The sequence below is a fragment of the Pelmatolapia mariae genome, linkage group LG10_11 (assembly GCF_036321145.2).
Source record: "Pelmatolapia mariae isolate MD_Pm_ZW linkage group LG10_11, Pm_UMD_F_2, whole genome shotgun sequence".
In the NCBI taxonomy this organism is placed as follows: domain Eukaryota; kingdom Metazoa; phylum Chordata; class Actinopteri; order Cichliformes; family Cichlidae; genus Pelmatolapia; species Pelmatolapia mariae.
In genome coordinates this window covers 476,820-497,759 of record NC_086236.1, presented here as the reverse complement: position 1 = coordinate 497,759, position 20,940 = coordinate 476,820, and the positions used below count along the sequence as shown (strand labels likewise).

The 20,940-nt window shown below is 42.8% G+C and overlaps 2 protein-coding genes across 2 annotated transcripts in view; one reads left to right on the top strand and one right to left on the bottom strand.

Annotated features, from left to right (window-relative positions):
• The window catches only part of LOC134637343 (GTPase IMAP family member 8-like), a 67,112-nt gene extending 65,979 nt beyond the window's left edge, over positions 1-1,133 (bottom strand). The window contains exon 1 of the mRNA XM_063487749.2: positions 525-1,133. Coding sequence (XP_063343819.2) covers positions 525-1,133 — 609 coding nt within the window. The remainder of the gene's footprint in view (positions 1-524) is intronic.
• Positions 1,134-11,385: 10,252 nt separating this feature from the next.
• Positions 11,386-14,338, top strand: LOC134637334 (GTPase IMAP family member 7-like). The gene is made up of 2 exons (XM_063487739.1): positions 11,386-11,479; positions 13,509-14,338. Exons 1-2 carry the CDS (start codon positions 11,386-11,388, stop codon positions 14,336-14,338), a joined length of 924 nt encoding a protein of 307 aa, XP_063343809.1.
• The last annotated feature ends 6,602 nt before the right edge of the window (positions 14,339-20,940 follow it).

The following is a 20,940-nucleotide window of genomic DNA, read 5'->3' as shown; positions in this document are numbered from 1 at the left end:
TATTGTTGTTATCCATTAAATTAGTGAGTCGGCTCCTCAGTGTGAAAACATGAAATCAGTTTGTTATCAGTCAAATGATTAATCAGGAAATCTTTAGTTTTAAACACATTTTTTGCTGAAACAGCTGTTTTCTTGTTTTTATCACACACACACACACACACACACACACACACACACACACACACACACACACACACACACACACACACACACACACTATTCCATTCTATTACATTACATGTATATATTTATGACAATGCATGACGACACCATGAAACGACGACAGTCTCATAAAAAGCAGGATGAGACTGTGATCCGACACATTTTCACAGTATGACGCACTCCCCACGTTTTATGGCTACAGCTGTAGCTCCCACTGCTGCTCCCACTGCTGCTCCCAGAGGGCCCAGCACGCTCCCAACACCCGCTCCTATCCCAACGCCCTTCAGGAACTGGTTCTTCCTCTCCGCTCGTCTTCTCGCTTCTTCTTCTGCCATGCCTGGATAATCTCTCAGAAGAGTCGCCTTCTCCTCTCTGATGGCTCTCTCGACCACTATGAACATCTCATTGATGTAGCAGCGTCCTCGGTTTCTCTGGACCATGGTGTTGACCTTCTTCAGCAGCTCTGTGACCTGAGAGGGATCCTCTTTTCTGTTGTTAAAAACATGATATCCTCCATGACACTGACGGACGAAGCGGTGCAGGGCTTCGTTTCCGGTAATTAGCGTCTCCAAGTCGACTCCATCTGCATCCAGGTTGTCTCCGTGGGTTAACAAGGCCATGGTGAAAGCTGCTGCTTTGTCTCCAAACATCTCCTGGAGGATCTTCACTGTTTCTTGTTCTTCTTTGGTGAACCTGCCCACCTGGATCACAACCAGGAACACGTGAGGACCAGGAGAAGCGAAGGAGATGCATCTAGCAATCTCTCTCTTCACCTGCTCTTCAGGCATTTTGGTGTCAAACAGACCTGGAGTATCGACCACAGCCAGAGTCTGACCCCCAAACTCTCCCGTTTCCTTCTGACACTGTGACGTCACTGAAGAGAAACAGGATGTGGACTCGAAGGCTTTTCTCCCTAAGATGGTGTTTCCTGATGCGCTCTTCCCAACTCCGGTTCTCCCGACCAGCACCATCCTCAGGTGTTGGGCTGCAGCATCTGCCAGAGACCATAAACAGGTTACTGATACGTTTAACGGGACTCCTTCAGCCAGCTCATCACAGTAGGACAGTTATATTTAGGTGTTATTCACACTAGACAGGTGTGACTGTGAGGAGGCAAGGTGACCCGCACTGACAGCTACCTCACACAGGAACCACGACGAAGATGCATGACAGGCAGACACGCAGCATGGAAACCAGACGCTCAGAGGCAGGAGTATCACAGCCCACAGGACATGAGGTCAACGCTGAGCAGCAGAGAAATGACTTAAGCTGTTCTGAGGAAAATAAATGATCTAAAACAAAACCTCAGGCTGCAGCTAAAGTTCAGTTTTCACATCATGAGAACGTGAAACCGTGCCAGGAATGCAGTTCAGGTTTAATGGGTTCTTAAAGCCTTCCAAGAATGCAGAAGGACTGAACTCAGCCAGGAAATAACCAAAACTAAATGTCACAACAATCCAAACCACAACGCTGTTATATAATCGAGGGAACTGGAACCTGTTTATTTCACACCAGCTTTAAACAACCACAATGGACCAAAGTGATGCACAGAAGAATCAATACAATAAAAATTAATGCAATAAAATTAAGTAGCTCAAATCAACATCTCACACAGTGGAGCGAGGTAAAAACCGTGAGGCGGGACTCTGGACCAATGAGACGAGCGACGGATGAACCACCAGCTCCAATAACACAGCCGAGTGGTAACAGAGGCTGGTCACTGTTTCAAAGTGCCGCTGAGACAGAATCGGCTTTGCTTTGGTCGGCTGGAAAAAGCTGAATTTGTGCTCGTCGGCCTGATGAACTGTGCCAAGGAGCACAGATCGACAGGTCAGAGTGGTGCCACCAAACACCGCCACAGTGTTTGTCTCATTAATATTTAAAAAGTAGCCGTTATATCTTCATAATATGCTTCATAGTTTCTTAGTATGGGAGCAGGTGGAGAGAAAAGAGAAGGGGGCCTGAACCTGAGCCCTGTGGGACCCCACACGAGGAAGGAGCAGAGGATTCGTCGTCACCAAGTGGATCGAAACCAATGCTCACCCACTGCCCCAAACAACAGAGTAAAATTTAAGGATCCACTGTGTGAAAACCACACAGTCACCAGAGTCAGTCAAAAAAATACGGCATTAAAACCTCTTAAAGAGCTGTTTGAGTGCTGGGTACGGTTCAGAAAACCTCCAGGATGTTATTGCGCTCCAGAAAGGACGTTCTCATAAACTGTCATCTCCAGGATTTAAGTTTGGCCTGTAGTTAGAGAGAAGTGTGGGATCCAGAGCAGGTTTTAAGCAGAGGTGGAACTACTGCATGTGTCTGAGGACGGACTGCTATTAACAACGAGAGCAGAAGGCCAGAGAGCACAACGAGGAGGGACGTTTGGTGCAGAGGTGGTGTGGGGGAAGTGTGGGCCCCGCCCCTCCCTGAGCCTGGTTCTGCCGGAGGTTTCTTCCTGTTAAAAGGGAGTTTTTCCTTCCCACTGTCGCCAAAGTGCTTGCTCACAGGGGGTCATATGATTGTTGGGTTTTTCTCTACAATATAAAGCGCCTTGAGGAGACTGTTGTTGTGATTTGGCGCTGTATAAATAAAATCTATAAGCTCCTGGCATGTTGGAGATGTTAGCTCTTTATACAGTAAAGTTACAGCAGGATACAAATAACATCAGGCTGATCCTGCCACGAACCCATTTTTTTTAACCCATTTTGCACAGAGAGGCATTTTTTGAAAAATGTATTGATAGCAATGTTGAATATTATTACACAGGAAAAAACAACTACATGTAAAATAATCACAGCGTGACGCCTCTGCCTTTGTAAACGGAGGGACAGTAACTGCGTGTGTGTATAAAACCTGCAGATAGTCAGATTAACAGAATTTTGTCTCTATCTGTGATTCTGCAGTTCATCTCACGTAAACAATAACGTGTGCACAGCGTGACGTGAGTGTCTGTGGATCGTTAAGGACGAGTCACTGGTGTTAAATAAGACGCGAGGCTCGTGACAGAAAATTGTCAGACAGCGTGTTTCCTTTGGCATCGTTCAGCGTTTCCTGATGATGATGCCAGAATCCCGTAACACCTGCAGTCACACCTGCAGTGGTTTTTCATGAGTCCCAAACCTACAGAGAACCAGGCTGCGGGAGGTTCCTCTCATTTATTTATCAAACATAATGTTAAAGCAGTCATGAGGTCAGCAGGCGGAAACATCACTGAACTGTTTGTCCCTCTGACACGTTAGGACTCGTTACATATCAGCCTCAGCCACACGCAGGAGCAAAGAGTGCTTTGGTTCTTGTGCCTGTAAAATGAGCTACATGGGTCATCTTTCAGGATGTGGTGATCCAAATGTTTCACAATAAAAGCAACAGAAGAAAAAGACATGTGGACAAAGTTTAACCAGAGTTCAGTTAAACAGCCCGTTTTTATATTTTTGTGAGTCTGAATTTCAGAGCAAATGAATAAAAATCAAACACTGTAAATGTACTTACAAGCTGGCATGCCGGCCATGTTTCTGCTCTTCAGGTTTTCTGAAGCTTTGTCGCAGTTTAATTCCTCCTGCTGAACATTTTTATACCTGCTGTGTTTGCCGACGTGAGGATCCTCCCTTTAACGGCGAGATGCGGCAGCATCCACGGCTCAGAGTGGGCGTGGCATTGGTTTGGCTCCAGGGGTTAAAACGTGTGGCTGCATCCTGCCGCTGAAGCTTGAACCTGGCCCGGGTTCAAACAGGTGTGCTCACTCTGCAGCACCGACACGCTCACCAGCTCAGTGCATCACTGATCACTCTTCAGACTCTTCAGACTTTCTGTAATAAAATTCTACTGAGTTTGAACAAAAACCTGAATTAACTGAACTCTGATTGGTTACTTCATCATTAATTAACGTTATTTTATTCTTGTCCTTCTTTTGTTTTTATTGTGAAACATTTGAAACACCAACCCTGACAGGAGGCTCATACAGCTGTGAACACAGAGTTCCTCCTGTAAGCGTCTCTAACCTGTTCATTAAAGTCAGATCTACTGACAGAGCAGCATCTGCAGGACTGACCCTGGAACTGACTTCAGGGGATTTCCTTCTGGTGAACCTGCTCAGCCCGTTTGTTTGGCACTTCTCTGAAGTTAGCGGTTTCTTCCTGGATTCTTGAGCTTTGACTTCTTTCCCGTTGTAGTTTTCTTGGGTTTTTCCACGTTGGCATCTGTCTGCCGTAACCTCAGTCTCACCTGTGCGTCCTTTAACACCTGCACCTGAACACACAGTGTGTTACATGTTAGGGACAGTTCAGTGAGAGTCTTTTCATACAGTGTTTAATATTAGAGGGTGTGCCACAGCACTGAGAGGGTGGAGCAGGTGGAGTAAACATCAGTGAAAAACATCTGTCGGTGTGGTGGAGGATATCAGGTTTGTCTCTGAGGGCGGAGCAGGTGGAGAACATCAGCACCAGCTGCTGACAGCAACACATCCTGTTATTTTTTAAATGTGTCAAATATCAATAAGAAGATAAAACATGAGTGTAAATGAAAATGTTTGATCTAAAATAAAAACATAAAGTTCTCACACAAAAACTACATTTGAACTCAGTTTCATTCATTCAGTTATAATCCTGTAAGTAACCCTGCAGTCATACAGACCCCAACAATCGACCCCCTACGAGCATTGCTATGGCAACAGTGGGAAGGAAAAACTCCTAAGGGGGGATTCGGGGTCACCTGATCCAGCCATAACTATACTAATACTGACTCATGATAAAAGTAGAGACAGCGTCTGTCTCCTGAATCCAAGCTGAAGGTAAAAAATCAGTTAGTTTCGCTCGTGTACTGTAAAGATAACGTTTCACCTGAAATATAAAACTGTCCATTTCTAGTACAATGCTGCATCAATGCTGTATCATAAAAATTATAATAACAGAGGACAAAAATATAATCAAAGAGTTATAATCCATAAGATTTTGACACTTCTTTTTAAATGCATGGACCAGCTCCTATTTATCTTTCTGACCTTCTAAATTGGTAAACTCCAGCGAGATCTTTGAGGTCTGTGGACTTCTAGTTGTCCCTCAGTCTAGATTCAAACACAGAGGAGATCAGGCTTTTGCTGCGACTGCTTCGAAACTGTGGAATAAACTGCCTTTACATATCAGGACCTCCTTAACACTGGATACTTTTAAAACTCGTCTAAAGACCCATTTTTACTGTCTGTCATTATTTTATTCTTATTTTTCTCTTATCTTTGATTTTACTTTCTTTTTAAAATTTTATAGAATTTTATTGTACAGTACTTTGTTCAACAGCTGTTGTTTTTAAAAGTGCTAAAAAAATAAAACTGATTTGATTTGATTTATTCCATCGTTCACAGATATGTTGTGTAATTATGGAGGTTTTTACCACAGAAATTGTGGGAAATATGTTTTTTTTTTGTTGTTTATTTGTGAGTTTATAACAACTGCAAGTGTTAGTAAACTATCAAAAGGTTTAATTATTAAAATTTTACAGATTTCTGTTGGTAATGCCTTTTATAACGATCCCAGCAAACAACTGCGCTGTACCAAGCAATTGGCACAGTACACCACAGCACAGGTGCCATTTATCTTTGAGTTGGCCAATAGGTGGAGGCTTGACACCTGAAAGATAAGAGCAACAGAAAAAAAGAGCAGCGTATCCTGGCATGCAACAGTGTTGGTGTGTTTTATTTTACTATTAGTGGTAAGATGATAGAAAAGTAAACAATAGAAATGCATATTCTTTATTATCCTTAAGATATCTTCACATTTAATGAGTGTGAACAATAAATGTTCAATTCCTGTGAAATTACAGGCTTGCATCATTAAATATACAATAAATATTTATTTTGAATAAAGCAAACACAGCGAAACTACTTCCAACAGCAGCTACGGACGAACCTCTGCCTTTCAGAAGTCTGAGAGACAAAGGATCTTACACCAAGCAGTAAATGCTTTTATTGTGTTAAAAACAGGATGTTGACGTGATTGGTCAGAAAGTTGGGGGGAAACCACAGTATCCCTTATTTGTCTCGAATCCGGCTCACGCTTCATCCCCCTCACATGTTGGACTCCTCCCTGTAATAGGACACTTCACCATGGCAACCATCCCAGGTTGCTGTCTGGCCTGTGAAGGTAGAGAGAGAGGGGCGGCTTTCTCTGACACCAAGATTTATAGCGTCCCCTCAAAGTTTGGGGCTTCTCACCGTTTATGTCTGTCAGTGTCTGAGTGAACAGTCTGTTACTGTAACAGCCCCCACAGGCTGCTGTGGAACCATCATGACCTGTGGATGGCGCCGCACACAGCTCTGCTGACTCAGCTTTTCTTACAGGACATAAAGACGTTTTGTGACCAGGCTGCTGACTCTTGTACCTTTGACTGCAATGTATAGGTCTGTTACCACCCCTATTGTCCAAGCTGGGGGGGCACCATAGGTAATACAAACTAAAGCCAAAACTGTTCTACAAGACAGATCTGTGTGCAATAGAGCAGCAGTCCCCAGACTTTTTTGTGCCATGGACCGGTTTATGTCCAACAATATTTTCGCGGACCAGCCTTTAAGGTGTCGCAGGTAAATACAACAAAATAAAACCAGGACCCAAAAAACTTTCTATGCAGCCAATGGTTCTCTTTCACTTCTCCATACCAGGCTGCACGGGGCTGGAAATGCAGCGTAATTTACGCCATGTTTTTGTTACTGTTCTGTCTCTCACTGTTCAAATAATCCTACCATTTAAATGTTAAAATGTTCATTTCACAGATAACGTTCTCCCTAACTGTAGCTGTCGGAAAGTTCAACAGTTGTGGACCCTGACCAGTCTCCAGGTTATTTAAAGAGAACTCTTACAGTCTGATATGGTCGAAGATGCAAGAGCTACATGTTTTTCCACTTTAATTCACAGCAGCCGGAGAATTCAAACATTTTATTCGACAGTGTCAGAAACATTGTCAGCCCTGTACGTCCGGCTGTAACTGGTCCCTGAAGTGAAGAGTGTGAAAACATTCTTTATACACATACAGTGGCTTGCAAAAGTATTCGGCCCCCTTGAATTTTTCCACATTTTGTCACATTACTGCCACAAACATGAATCAATGTTATTGGAATTCCACGTGAAAGACCAATACAAAGTGGTGTACACGTGAGAAGTGGAACGAAAATCATACATGATTCCAAACATTTTTTACAAATAAATAACTGCAAAGTGGGGTGTGCGTAATTATTGGTAGCATTCCAACAACGCCCTGTTTTTGTCTCTGCCCACCGATGCCTTTTTGTTCCAGTAGACCACTTCTCATCAGGGTGTCCTGGTTCCTCAACACCTGTCTAAGGCACACCTGTGCAATATTCATGCTGTCTAACCAGCCCCTTGATATCCCACACCTGTTAAGTGGAAAGGATTATCTCGGCAAAGGAGAAGTTCTCACTAACACAGATGTAGACAGATTTGTAACAATATTTGAGAGTCATGGGTCTTTTGTGTATGTAGAAAATTTTTCAGATGTTTGAGTTTAGCTCATGAAAAATGGGAGCAAAAACAAAAGTGTTGCGTTTATATTTTTGTTCAGTGTACATAAGAAAGTTAAAGCATCACATGAGGCGGTCAGTAAGGAGGTCTTGGATCCAGGAGCAGGTGGTGGGCGGGTCTGAAGGTGGTCCAGTTTGGTGGCGAGGCTGTCTGGGATCCACCGAGAGCATCTGTGTGACATCTGTAACCTGTATGTACACACAGTAGGTTTCTTTCCTCTGAATTTGTTTGTTTGCTTTCTCTTATTAAATTGTGCTGTTTTCACTGCCACTGAAAACCTCGAGTGTTCTTCTTCCTCTTCCACTTACCGGCTGGAGCCTATCACAGCTGTCCTAGGCTGAGAGGCGGGGACACCGTGGACAGGTGGCCAGTCTGATAATGTAGAATCTCCAGCTGACATGTTCTGGACTGTGGGTGGACGTGCTAACCCCACACAGAAAGACAACAGCGTGCCACTGAGCTATATAAATAAAGTTCTTGTTGTTTTAATTAGCTGTTTATTTTATCATTTAATCATTTATTTATTTTTATCAGTAATGATGGCATGTGACTTATTTTACTCCACCTATGTACAGCTCTTTGTGACGTAATAAATAAAGTTTATTGTTATTATGGACTCAGCAGCACACCTCTGATCTCAATTAAAACGAGAAAAAAAGGCAGAAGTGGGTGTTCACAGGTAGGATGTGCAGCTCTTTATAAAAGCTGAGTTTCATGCACGTCGCTGAGTCTGTGTCCAACTTCCTCTGTGTGTGTTTTCTCTTCGGACTCACTGAAATGTTGAAATAAAACTCAAAGAGAGGCTCAGTCATTTGAATTTTATTCATATTTATCTGTTGGGTGGCATTTCCGTGTTTTTCTCACTATTTATTCGAGTTACTCAGTCCACGGCTGCTGATAAACACTCCGAACGGTCTTTTCCCGGTGTCCGGTCAGGGCTGCGGTCGGTCGGACAGTCCACGAAACGACCCCCGACCTCGTTTCCAAACACTTTCCCCCGGTGAAAACCGTCACGGAGGGAGGGAAGGTGTGACCTGCTGCAGCTGCAGGTATTTTCTGTCCCGTCCATGAATTTAAAAATAACTGATGCACAAAATAATAAATTACACACTTGTTGCTTAAGTTACACCTGTTCACACAAAACAGGGAAAATATATAACCTCCTAGGACCTGGCGTCCACACATGTGGACGTCACATTTTGGGTTATTTAGACCAAAATACTCAATTGTGCTCTTCAAGGGCCTGATATCCACTTACGAGGACATTATACTGCTACTGTTCTATCAAAATTTTAAACGAATATCCTCATATGTGGCTCTGATTTTTCATAAAAACAAAAATAAGGTAAAAAAAAAAAATCTGGTAATTCTTTGTTTTTACATTTATCGGGCCCCAATCAGCCCAAATATCAAAGAGAAATTAAAAATGCATGTTGTGGAAGAGTTTGGGTCTTAGGAGGATAATGTGGATTTTTCTCCTCTCCTGAATTCTAACTGCAAGTTTAAAAATAAATAATAAATCCACTTTTGTTGTTTTTCTCATTTTATTCTTATTTTTATTCTTTATTCTTCGACCATTTGTTGTCATGGTCCGGAGTCTGTTACTCCGTGTTTTAGTTTATTATTATTCTGGGTTTTTGTACTCTGCTTTTTCACGTTTCATGTTCCTATGTTCTGTGTCCCCCAGTCTGTGTCAAGTTTGTGTGTGTGTTGTGTCATTACGTGTATGTGTTTCCTGTTTTACTTTGAAGGTCTCTGTCTGATGTCAGTGCGTTCTGTTTACGTTTCCCCTGCCTCGTCAGCTGTGATGTCTCCCAGGTGTGTTTCCCTCCTGTTTCCCATCCCCTGATTGCTGGTCTGTGTATTTATAGTGTGTGTTCTCTCGTCCTCGTTGCTGGTTTGTCTGCGTTATTCCCCTCCATCATTCTGTGTAATTCCCTGTGTATCCCTGCATTGCCGTTTCTGGTTATTCTCTGTTAGTTTTTCTCTGTTTAGGTCATTCTTTGGTTTAGGTTCATGCCCGTTATGCTCCTGTTAGTTTCACCTGTCACTTCAATAAAGCTCGCTCACATCAGAAGCTGCCTGCATCTGGGGTCCTACTTTTCATCTCCACTCATCTGCCATAGCACACGTGACAGTTTTCATATTATGAGAGCAGTCGTTTTATGCTGCAAGCAAACTGTTCAGCTGGAAGACAAAGAGACAAAGAGATGTGGGTAACAGAGGTCAGTCGTCTTAGATGTATTTTGTATTTAGTTTGACCTTTTCTGACTAGAAAGACTGATTAGCAACTCAGATATATAACAACAGAGGTATAAAAAATATTCAAAATATATGTTAAAGCATTTTATACTAAACATTTCTGTTTGTCTTTTTCACGTTTATTCTACAAAAAAGTAAAATGTCCCTTAAGCGGTTATTTCAGTTTTAACCTAATTACTGTAATGCTTCTCAGTGAATGATCTTTATTAGCTCACAGGGTTTAATCTGGTCTGAGATTCACTTTACAATAATATTAATTATTCAAAGAACATACTAAGAGAAAAAAGAAAAAAATCATGTGGCTATTGAAACGTTTGCTACGGTAGAAATAGTCTGATCTGAAATGAGACTTTAAGGTCACAAATGTATGAAACCATATTCTTAAATCTACATTTTTAGGTTCCAGAGTGCTGCTCTTACACCACAGAGTAGCACACAGCAGCTAACACAGGTCATACAAATGCACCTTTGATGCCCGAGCTGGATAAATCTAAATATCTGATGGTTTATTATTTTTCTTTTTTATTAGAGAAATTATAAAATTAGGGCCTTTTTTAATGTAACTTTTTCATTTGCATCTTTATGGTAGCCTGTCCTGCTCCTCAAAGTGTTTCCTGACGCATGAAATCAACTCTTGCTTTAATGGTTTTGGACCACAGTAGCTTATATCAGCTAACGCTGTCTTACTGTGCCGTACTGTGAAGTTAGCGCTGATGTCAAATACAGAAGAAAAGGAAGTTTAATAACTTATCAATAACAGAAACCTTTAACATAAACCATGTGGAGATCGGGGAGATTCCCGATCCCTGTCGTCTGAGACGTGTCTGTGTTTAAATGGGATTCGTCTGCACTAAATCAGTATGGCCACTCTTTGGAGCTTATGAGACATTGTCAGCTGCTCCATCATATCTCCCAGGAAGTAGTCCTGCTCTGCGGAGTCATGGAGTGTTTCTCTGACTGATGCAGCAGTGTCAACTTAGCTTGGTTCCACTTCCTGTCAGGAAAATCGTGAGGAGCAGCCAAAAATTCCTCCCACGTCTCTGATTGATAGAAGCTGGAAAACAAACAGAAACCTGCAATAACAAACATCTTGTCCATTTCTACTGATTCATATGCAGCTGTGTCTTCGTTAAATGGGACTCTGTGTTATTTCTCCAATAGATATGGAGTTGTGTTGTCCGTGTTTCTGATGTGATGTTGTGTGGTCTGTGTTAAATGATGTTTGTGGAGGTCTGGAGGTCTGTCTGTATCAGGGAGGAGGAGGAACAGTATGAGCCTGCCACCGTGTCTTTCAGCAGGTCTGTTTGTTACCTCACAACACTGTACCTGTGTGCTCATCAAGGCATGAGCATTCATGATGAAGATGGTGGTGTTCACATACTGGAGAGCACACAGAGTATCACTGCTCCTGTTGCACGCTGCTGTTTTCTGTAGCTATGCAGTAATGATACTTGTAATATTTGCTTCGCACCCTTCGTTCACCCGTAGCCAGGCCCCGGCAGCCCCGAGCAGCCGGGGGAACAGGATGGCTGGTGACGGTGAGGAAGAAGCAGAGTCTGAAACAGAAGCCGACTGATTAGTAAAACTCTACCATTTACAGCTGCAGACCCTGTTATAGCTGTAGAGCATCTATATGGTTTTCCTTTGATATTAGCTAATACCTACGCCCCGAATTGGGATGATCATATCTTTTTCACTAATGTCTTTCCACGCCCCCCCAATATGACATTACACAATAGCATCACATTAGGGGAGACCTAAACTGTTCATTATCTGCTATGGACCAGCACGGCTCATTCAGCGCTTTCTTGATAATGAAGGGCCACTGATTTATGGAGATTTCAGAATCCAGCTTCACATCAGTCCTTTTTTTTTGTCCATAAAACATATACTCGTATAGACTGTTTCTTTTTGGATAAAAAGTTACACAGTGTGATTTTTTTTTAGTTGTTTTTAGTTTTTAGTTGTTTTTTAGTGCGCATTCCTAATGTCTGCTCCAACTATCGGCCATGGAGAATCAACCCAGTGTTGTTAGAGGACGAAGAGTTTGTCGATTATATCAGGTCTCAAATGGACTTTTTTCTCGCTACCAGATCAGAGCCCAGCGACGACATCATCAATCATTTGGGAATCTCTAAAAGCATATCTGAGAGGCCGAATAGTTTCATTTTGTGCAAACCAGAATAGAATAGTGACTGAGCGCCTCTCTCAATTAGCTGATGAAATTACTCAACCAGACGCTGTATAGCCACTCTCCTCAGCCTGTATTTTACAAACAGAGGTTAAGCGCATATTGGGAATGTCACAGGCACCGATCGGTTTTCTATCGCCCGTTTGCTGGGAGTAAGGGCGCCCTCCGTTTGTGAGGTGCGCCTGCTGCTTGCAGGGAGGAGAGGGCGGAGCAGCATCTAATAACCAACTCTCAAAATAAAACAAAATAAAAACAAACAAACACGAAAACAGCAGACATCATGATACAGACTTAGAATTTGCACCGATGTTTTTTAGAATTTCTACGTGCGAGCGCGAGAGCCCTCGGTGCGCCTGCTGCTGAAGTCAAAGTAAACTTTATTGTCATCTCCGCTACATACAGTCCAGTATATAGAGAGACGAGACGACGAGGCTCCAGTTACAGCAGTGCAAGTAAACAAACAATATATATAAGAAGAGTAAGAAAATAAATATACACTTTAGGCCCAGGGGTAAAGGATCAATAACCATTTAACATTTATAATTTACAGTTTGATGATTTAAAGTCTCACACACAACCCGTCGAAAGGGGAGGAAGACCTGCTGCTTCCAAATAGAGCACATTTCATTCATAATGCTGTAAATCCAAGCACATTATGGATTCATGATTTGAATCTTGGGTTGTGTGAAATCTCAGAAATAAACTGTGAACTAAGGTGTTGGTCTGTTAGGTTATGTTGTGGTGATCCTCGGGTTGAGGGATTTGTGTTTATACTGGAGTGCAAAATTAAAACCAAGATGGACAAGAAAAGTTCAAAGCCATCAGGTGCTCAGTTTAGAAAAAAGAGAAAAGAAGAGAAACGAGCCAAAGATACAGGTAAGCAGATGTGTGATTGGATAATGGCAGGTCATCCTGAAACATTAAGAATCAGATTACTTTATTAATCCCTAAGGAAATTAGGTGGGTTACAGTTGCTCCACGAAGAAATGGTAAAAATAGTAACAGTAACAGACTAAACTCCAAACATTATGTTACAGATTTTACACATTTAAGAAATAGCACTAATATATACATATTTTTTGTGTTGTATTTTTTCTACAAGCACAGAGATGAGTCCACTGTCAGAGGCCATAAGAAGATCATTTGTAACCTTCACTAAAGCTGTTTCTGTGCTGTGATGAGCTCTGAAACCTGACTGAAACTCTTCAAATAAGCCATTCCTCTGCAGATGATCTGTTAGCTGTTTGACAACTACTCTTTCAAGGATGTTTGATATGAAAGGAAGGTTGGAGATTGGTCTATAATTAGCTAAGACAGCTGGGTCTAGAGATGCTTTTTGAGTACTTCTTAATCAGTAATCTGTTTATGTTCTTCAGCAGTTGAAGATGTTCCACACCTGAGGATGGTGCTTGTTGGGAGAACAGGAGCTGGGAAGAGTGCATCAGGAAACACCATCTTAGGAAGAAAAGCTTTTGAATCTATAGCTGCTTTTTCTTCAGTGACAGTAGGGTGTCAGAAAATAACAGATCAGGTAGACTGTCAGATCCTGGATGTTGTTGATACTCCAGGACTGTTTGACACTGATAGACCTGAAGACGAGCTGAAGAGAGAGGTTGCCAGATGCATCTCCTTTGCTGCTCCTGGTCCTCACGTGTTCCTGATCGTGATCCAGATTAGCAGATTCACCAAAGAAGAACAACAAACAGTGAAAATCCTGCAGAAGATCTTTGGAGAAGAAGCAGCAGATTATACTATGGCACTGTTCACACATGGAGATGATGTGGACAATGAAGCTAACATAGACAAATTGATAAATAGAAGTCCGTCTCTGAGTGGCTTCATCCAACAGTGTGGAGGAAGATATCATGTTTTTAACAACAAAATCAAAGATCCCTCTCAGGTCAGAGAGCTGCTGGAGAAGATCAACACAACTGTTCAGAGAAATGGAGGAAAATATTACACCAATGAGATGCTGCAGGAGGCTGAGAGAGCCGTCAGAGAAGAGCAGGAGCGACTTCTGAGAGAAAATATAGCGATGGAAGAGCAGGAAGCAAGAAGGCGTGCAGAGAAAAAGAACAAGTTCCTGAAGGGGGTGGGGATCGGGGCGGGAGTGGGAAGTGTGTTTGGTCCACTGGGAGCAGCTGTGGGAGCGGCAGTGGGAGCTACAGCTGTAGCCGTGAAAGAGAAAGAGTGTGTTACTCAGTGAATTTGATCCTTTTTTTTCATCATCTTTGTGCTGGATGGACTTTTCTACGAGGTCACCCACTGTGGGTTTGGAGATGATGGCAGACTGGCGTCCCTTTATAAGAACCTTCAACTTTAGTCCAGACGCTTTTCTTTCCAAGCTCCTTGGACGACCCCGACCTGGATCACCGAGAACCTTCACAGACCATCATGTTTACATTTTCATGGTCTGGTTTTGGTGAAGGACACAAAGCTTCATGAACACACGGTGTCTCATACTTTTTTCATTTCTTACTGTCAAAAACATGAAATTAGAAAAAAAAAAAGTTTGTTAACTACACTGGTCACCATGTTATCAAAGCCCGCCTGACAGATAAAAGATATTTGTTATTGATTTTGATTTGCTGAAGCCAAATATGCACTGATGTGATTGGTTACTGTTGCCAAGATGTTTGATTTTAATATTTAACTTTTCATCAGTTTAGGTTGCTTCATATAATATTTGACTTCAATTCAAACCTCAGAAAAAGCAACATCACATTAAAAATATTACTATGAAACATTAGTTCACACTAAAAAATAAATAAATAAAAAAATGTAATCTAGTTACCTCCCAGCCTGCCTGGCCTGTTGTGTGTAGCTGGGATGGTGTGACACGATCCTGATTTCATCACTTATTTGTGTTTTGTTTTCACAACCAAATTCATGACAACATTGTGCATCGAAGGAAAATCCTGGAAAATCCTGATGTTGACTTTCAGGTGTGTGGTTGAATATCACTGAGCCGCCTTTAAAGTCTTTTATATACAGTCTGCAAATATAATAAATCATTACTGTAGTATCACAAAAACTAATGACATCGCTCTAACATTTACACAACACTGCCCTCATCAGGTCAGACTGGGAAAGATGAGCTGACACTGAGGTGTAGTTTATGTAGTTTACTGTCTGTAATTCACGTTTACCTGTTTGTGTTGATTCATTCAGGCCTGAATACAAATGCCCTGTAATCTGATTACCTCTGTCTGTCACTGACAGAGCTGTGTGTGTGTGTGTGCGCGCGCGCGCGCAGCGTTTGTTTTGAAGCGTGTTGAAAGAAGAACAAAGCGTTCCTCTGTTGAATCTTTCCCGGCGTCTCTTCTGTTCCTCACATTAAACGTTTTGTAGCTCGTTAGCGAGAAGTGTTAACGAGGGCTGTGTGCTGATTGGACGGCTGTGATTAGCTGCCAAAGTGTTCTGAGAGGAAACAGGAAACATGAGGACATGAGGACATGAGGACATGAGGACACGAGGACGGTCTGAGAGGCCTTCAGGGAGGAGGCAGCTGATGGAGGTGGCGTCAGGTAAGACTGTGATCAGTCAGCTGACTTTTATAACTGTGGTTTTACTCTGTTAGTCTGTCACACGACTGTTTTTATCACGATATCTGAACCGAACGATGGATCTGACAGCTGCTGACTGACGGCCGCCGTGCCAACACCTCTGAATCCAAGCTTCTCAAAGTGCAGCCATGTTTGAGGGGGAGGTCATGTGACCCTGCGGCAGAGCAGAGCAAAATCAGTTTTAAAGCTGGAAGCTTCAAATTCACTCTGAAAACAAAGCTCTTCATGCTGTTTGTAGGTCAAACCCTTTCTTTGAAAAGTAAGCTGTCAGGTAGGTGACAACCAATCACAGCAGGCTGTCCCTGCCGCTGATCCAGTCTAGCATCAGTCACACAGAGTGAAGAGTAAAAAGTGTTTCATGTGTTTCAGATTCTTTGAAAGGTTTAAAATCGTCTTCAGACGATCGCTGACGAGCTGCAGGAAGCAGCCTGCTGACATCACGCCGGCTCTCACGGAGTTAAAAACACCGACTGGGATCAGCGTGCGGCCGATGCAAAGATCAGACAGGTGCCATGCATCACGTGTTCCCTGCTGACATTTAATCTGCTCTGAAAGGTTAATCTGAGGCTTTTAATTTGGCGCGGGGCTTTTAATGTGAAAAGTGTCAGACAGATGGAGCTCCGTCAGGCTGCTGATTAAAACAACAGCAGTTTATTATCAGCGACTCATTAGAAACAGGAAATGATTATCAGAAACACACCGATCAATAAGTCTGACCTCAGCTATGAATAAACAACCAGAGCTGAAGTTTGGATTTATTAACAATAATCAGAAAACAACAAATGACAGAAAACAGACAACAAAGAGAGAAAAAGTAAAGAAACAAAAGTACAGTGAAACAAATAAATCTATCCAAACAATAAAATAATAAATATACAAATTTATTTTAAAAACATTTCACAGGAAAATAAATAAATGAACAAATAAAAAAACAGGCTTCAGGCTGTGGCGTCTATCTGAACGGCAGTAAAACCTTGAACTCGACACACAACAGCTAAAGACACTTTCTGTTCGTACTCGCCCCAAAACAAGCTACTGCTCCGACCCAGCCAATCAGGATGCAGATTACAGAACACCGATCTAAACCGAAGATGGACCAGACACCGAGAAGATAGCGCCCCGCAGACCGAGACGAATGTTCTGGCTGAACACTTCAACTCAGCTGTGAGACGTTACAACATCAAACTTAGAGATAACAGAACTGGAGCGTTTCAGAGAGGCTCGCCTCAGCAGAAGCCCCATCGAGCGGGCGCATAGGCTGCAAGGCCAAAACATCCCAAACGGCCCGACCCGAGCGATCATCAGGACGAGGTGACGAGAGCGGCCGCAAAGCACAACAGACACCATGTGATGATTTCCTTTGCGCTGACGAGAGAAACCGGGTGAAACAGCAGCTCCTGTGGACTGATCTCCCACCACGGCAGCCGGCACCTCTTCCACTCCATCAGACGTGGAAGAATTCATACGGAAGACCCGGAAACAAAGTGATGGATACATTCACGTCCACTCTGGAAAACTGTCACATCTGAAAGTGATGAACAACCTCAGCTCAGAGTAAATAACACGCTGTAGTCGTAGCTGTGCAGGCATGATGCAGGCAGCCTTAGACATGCATTAATTATTTTCATTCCTGTAAATATTATTTGGCTTCTCAGTTAATGTGGTCGCAGCTTTGAATTAACAACAGGACGTTTTTTCTGCTCCTTCTATAGGATCAGTAGCCAAACCAAGTTTCAGTGACAACAGGAGGGAATCTGTGACATTTCCACAGGTCGGGTCCTGGTTGTGCTTTATAAGAGTTGAGAGTTTCTTAAATAGTCATTTTAATTCCTGCAGCTGAGACAAAATGCAGTCAGTTTGTTTAAAGGGCACAAACTGAATGAGCAGTGACTCAAATCTTGAACTAATGTCCTGGAGTGTAAGAGGCCTGAGGAAATGTATGAAACTATAGAGAGTAATGAATAGACTCAAACAATGACACAAAGGTGGTCTTCATTCAAGACACAACCGTGTGGGAGTGAACTCGCTCGGAGGACGAGGTTCAGGTTTTTTCTACCCACCTCTCATCACATGCTGGTGGAGGTGGGGACGCTCGTTCATAAATCATGACCCATCTTAGACCCACAGGGAGCTTCACCATCATACACGCTCAGCGATGAACAAAGACTTCACTATGGTTCATTTATACGGCCCAACACAGATGACCTCAGCTTTTAGATGTTCCTCTGTACTGCAGCTCTAATTAGATCCTGACAGATCATCAGGTTCAGACTCTGAGATGCAGAGTTATACAACATTTCATGTTGAACTGAACCTAAAATGTAAGGAGATGAGAAATCCCAACACAGCACAGTCCTGTCGCTCAGTCACAGAGATTGTTTCCTTATTTCGAGCTCTCTTGTCTCCAGCACTCATCAATCAAGCTTTACTATTCAGCCATCACTGCTTTTAGACGTAATCCCACCTGGCGTTTAACCACACTGGGTACATAACAGTTCACTGATGACTGTTTCTACTTCACTACAGCCTCAGTCAGAGGGACAGATGATGGTTCACACAGAAAACAGATCAAATAAACATAAGACTGAGATGTTGGACTTGATGCTCAAATAAAAGAAGTGGAACTAGAGATAAATTTGAACGATAAAGAAAAACAACAAAATCTATTAAAACTAAAAACATGATAAATGAAGTTGTGACAGCGTCAGCCGAGCCGATCAGGGAGCGAGGGCAGGAAAACTGCATCAAAGTGAACGAGAGATAAACGATAAATGAAATTAGAGCTGCAGATGAAAACGTCACAGCTGCTCAGAGAACAAATGATCTCTTTGTTACTCACAACTGAGAACGACCGAAGACCAGCTGGTGCCAGACCATAGTAATGAGCTGGGGCATGCTGGTGTTAACTGGGAGGAAGCCGAAGCAACGGCCTCTAATCGCCAACGATGGACAGCATTAGCTGCCCGACGCGCCGCACAACGTAAAGACTCACAACCATACACAACGTAAGAATGGTTAGACTCCATCAACGTCGCTTCACTTTGTCGAGAAGCTGGGACTGAATCAGACTCTGTTATCAGTGACTGAACTTTCAAATGTAATGCACAAATTAAAAACAGGAAAAGCAGAGATGGACTCCCCTCAAGATTTTACCTTTGTAAGATATTTAAAGACACAGTATTACGCCCCCTGTAGGATATGTTAGTGGAACACTACACTTTAAAAGAGCTACCTCCGTCTATGCGTGATGATAGTGGTACTGCCTAAACCTGGGAAACCACCTACGACATGTGAATCCTACCAATCCCACTGATACGGATCCCAAGTTCACAGCTAAAGCGACTTGAAGGGGAGCTTCATCTTCTCTCTGCACAACACAAACATCCAGACGTGGCTCTGCTTCAGCTGGACGCAGAACAACTTTGACAGGGTCGAGCAGAGCTAGCTTTATGAAGCACTTTCTCAGTTCAGCTCAGCACTTGTTTTACAACTTGGGCTAAACTAATGTAAACTGAGAGCCTCAGTTATACCAACAACATCTACACCCTTCAATCTAAGCAGAAGTACACGTAAAGGCTGCCCCCGCTCACCTCTTCTCTTTGTATCAGCCTCTCAGCCATCTCAGCCCAGTCGTACCTAAACTGGTACGACTGGGCTGCCCAGCTCTCTACAGCCTCATGCTGGTTTTCAGCAACAACCTTCTTCTGGGTACATTTAAAAAGACAAGCACTACGCCCCTGTAGTTCATACTTGTACACAGCTAAATATTAAGATTTGATGAAAGGCACATGAGGTACATACGTGTGAGTGAGCTTTATTTTGTAAGGGGGCAAAAAAAACAGAAATGGCAAAAGGCAAGGAAAAAAAAAACTAACAAACCTGAAACCAAAAACAGACACGCAGGCAAACCAGCAACTAACAGAAGCAAACACAAGGCTTAAATACACAGAGGGATAACGAGGGAACGAGACACAGAAGGAGAGCACAGCTGGGAGTGATTGACAAGACGAGACAGGGGAAGCAAAACTCAATTTACATAGGACACAGACTTTCAAAGTAAAACAGGAAACATAACAGATGCGGACTTGACTAGGAAGGAACAGCAACCATGGAACACAAACAGAAACCAAAAGATTAGAAACGATAAACAATGACAAAATCAAAGTTCAATAATGATACAAAAACTCAAAACACCGGGTCACTGACCCAGGACCAAACACTGTCCCAGTTCTCGCCTGTCGGGGACAATAAGGCCTGTGGACCCGGCTGGAAACATTTGGGTTTTAAAATACAGTCTGCCACAGGTTTGTGCAAAGTTGCAGAACTATTTGAAACAGAAATTTGACGTCCTAACTAAACATTTTTCAAACTTTATTCCACAATCTCAAAAATCTGTAACGCACTCTGGTAGGGAGTGATCTTGGTAATCTTATATAACACTTTTCTACTCGTCTGAACACAACTGTGCATTCACAGCCATTCGCACAAGCATTTTCACACTCCGATGGATGCATCGGAGAGCAATTTGGGGTTAGTATTGTGCCCAAGGATATTTGGCATGCATTCTAGGGGAAGCCAGGAATTGAACCACCAACCTTGCACTCAGTAAATGACCTGCTCTACCGCCTGAGCTACAGCCACCCACGAGACAAGCTAACCTGATTAGAGGACAAGCAGTAAACCACTATTTGAAGACGGGCTTAATATCCCACATTTATAGTAACCTCAGAGACGGCTCTCAAACATCCTCAGAAAACAAAAGACTGCCCTGGTGTCGAGATTTCAAATGTAGAATAACCATAGAGGAGCGGCAGAAAGCCTGCTTGAAAGCCCAAACACCCAATTTAAACTATCGATGGATGATGAGAACAAATCTAACGTTAAACAATATTCAGACAATCTAATATTCAGACACGTGTGATAAACACAGGGCCAAAAGTTCAGACATCCAAAGGTTTTGGAAAGTTCTCGATGTAACTGCAGACGTTACCAGTGTGCAGCTGATTCCATGTCCTACACCCCCCCCTCCAAACGCCTTCCAAGCTTATGTCTTCATGTTGTGAGATGTGCTGATTCATGTGCTGAGGTGTTTTTTTCTGTTCTCAAACTGATCTCCCTGTTGGAGCTCAGTCTTTGTTCTCCTCGTCTGTCCTCATGTTGTGCATTTTCTATGGTTTCGGTTCCAGGTCGCTGCTCGTGGGGTCCACCGGCCAGTGCTACCTCGCCTGACCTGTCTCCCCAA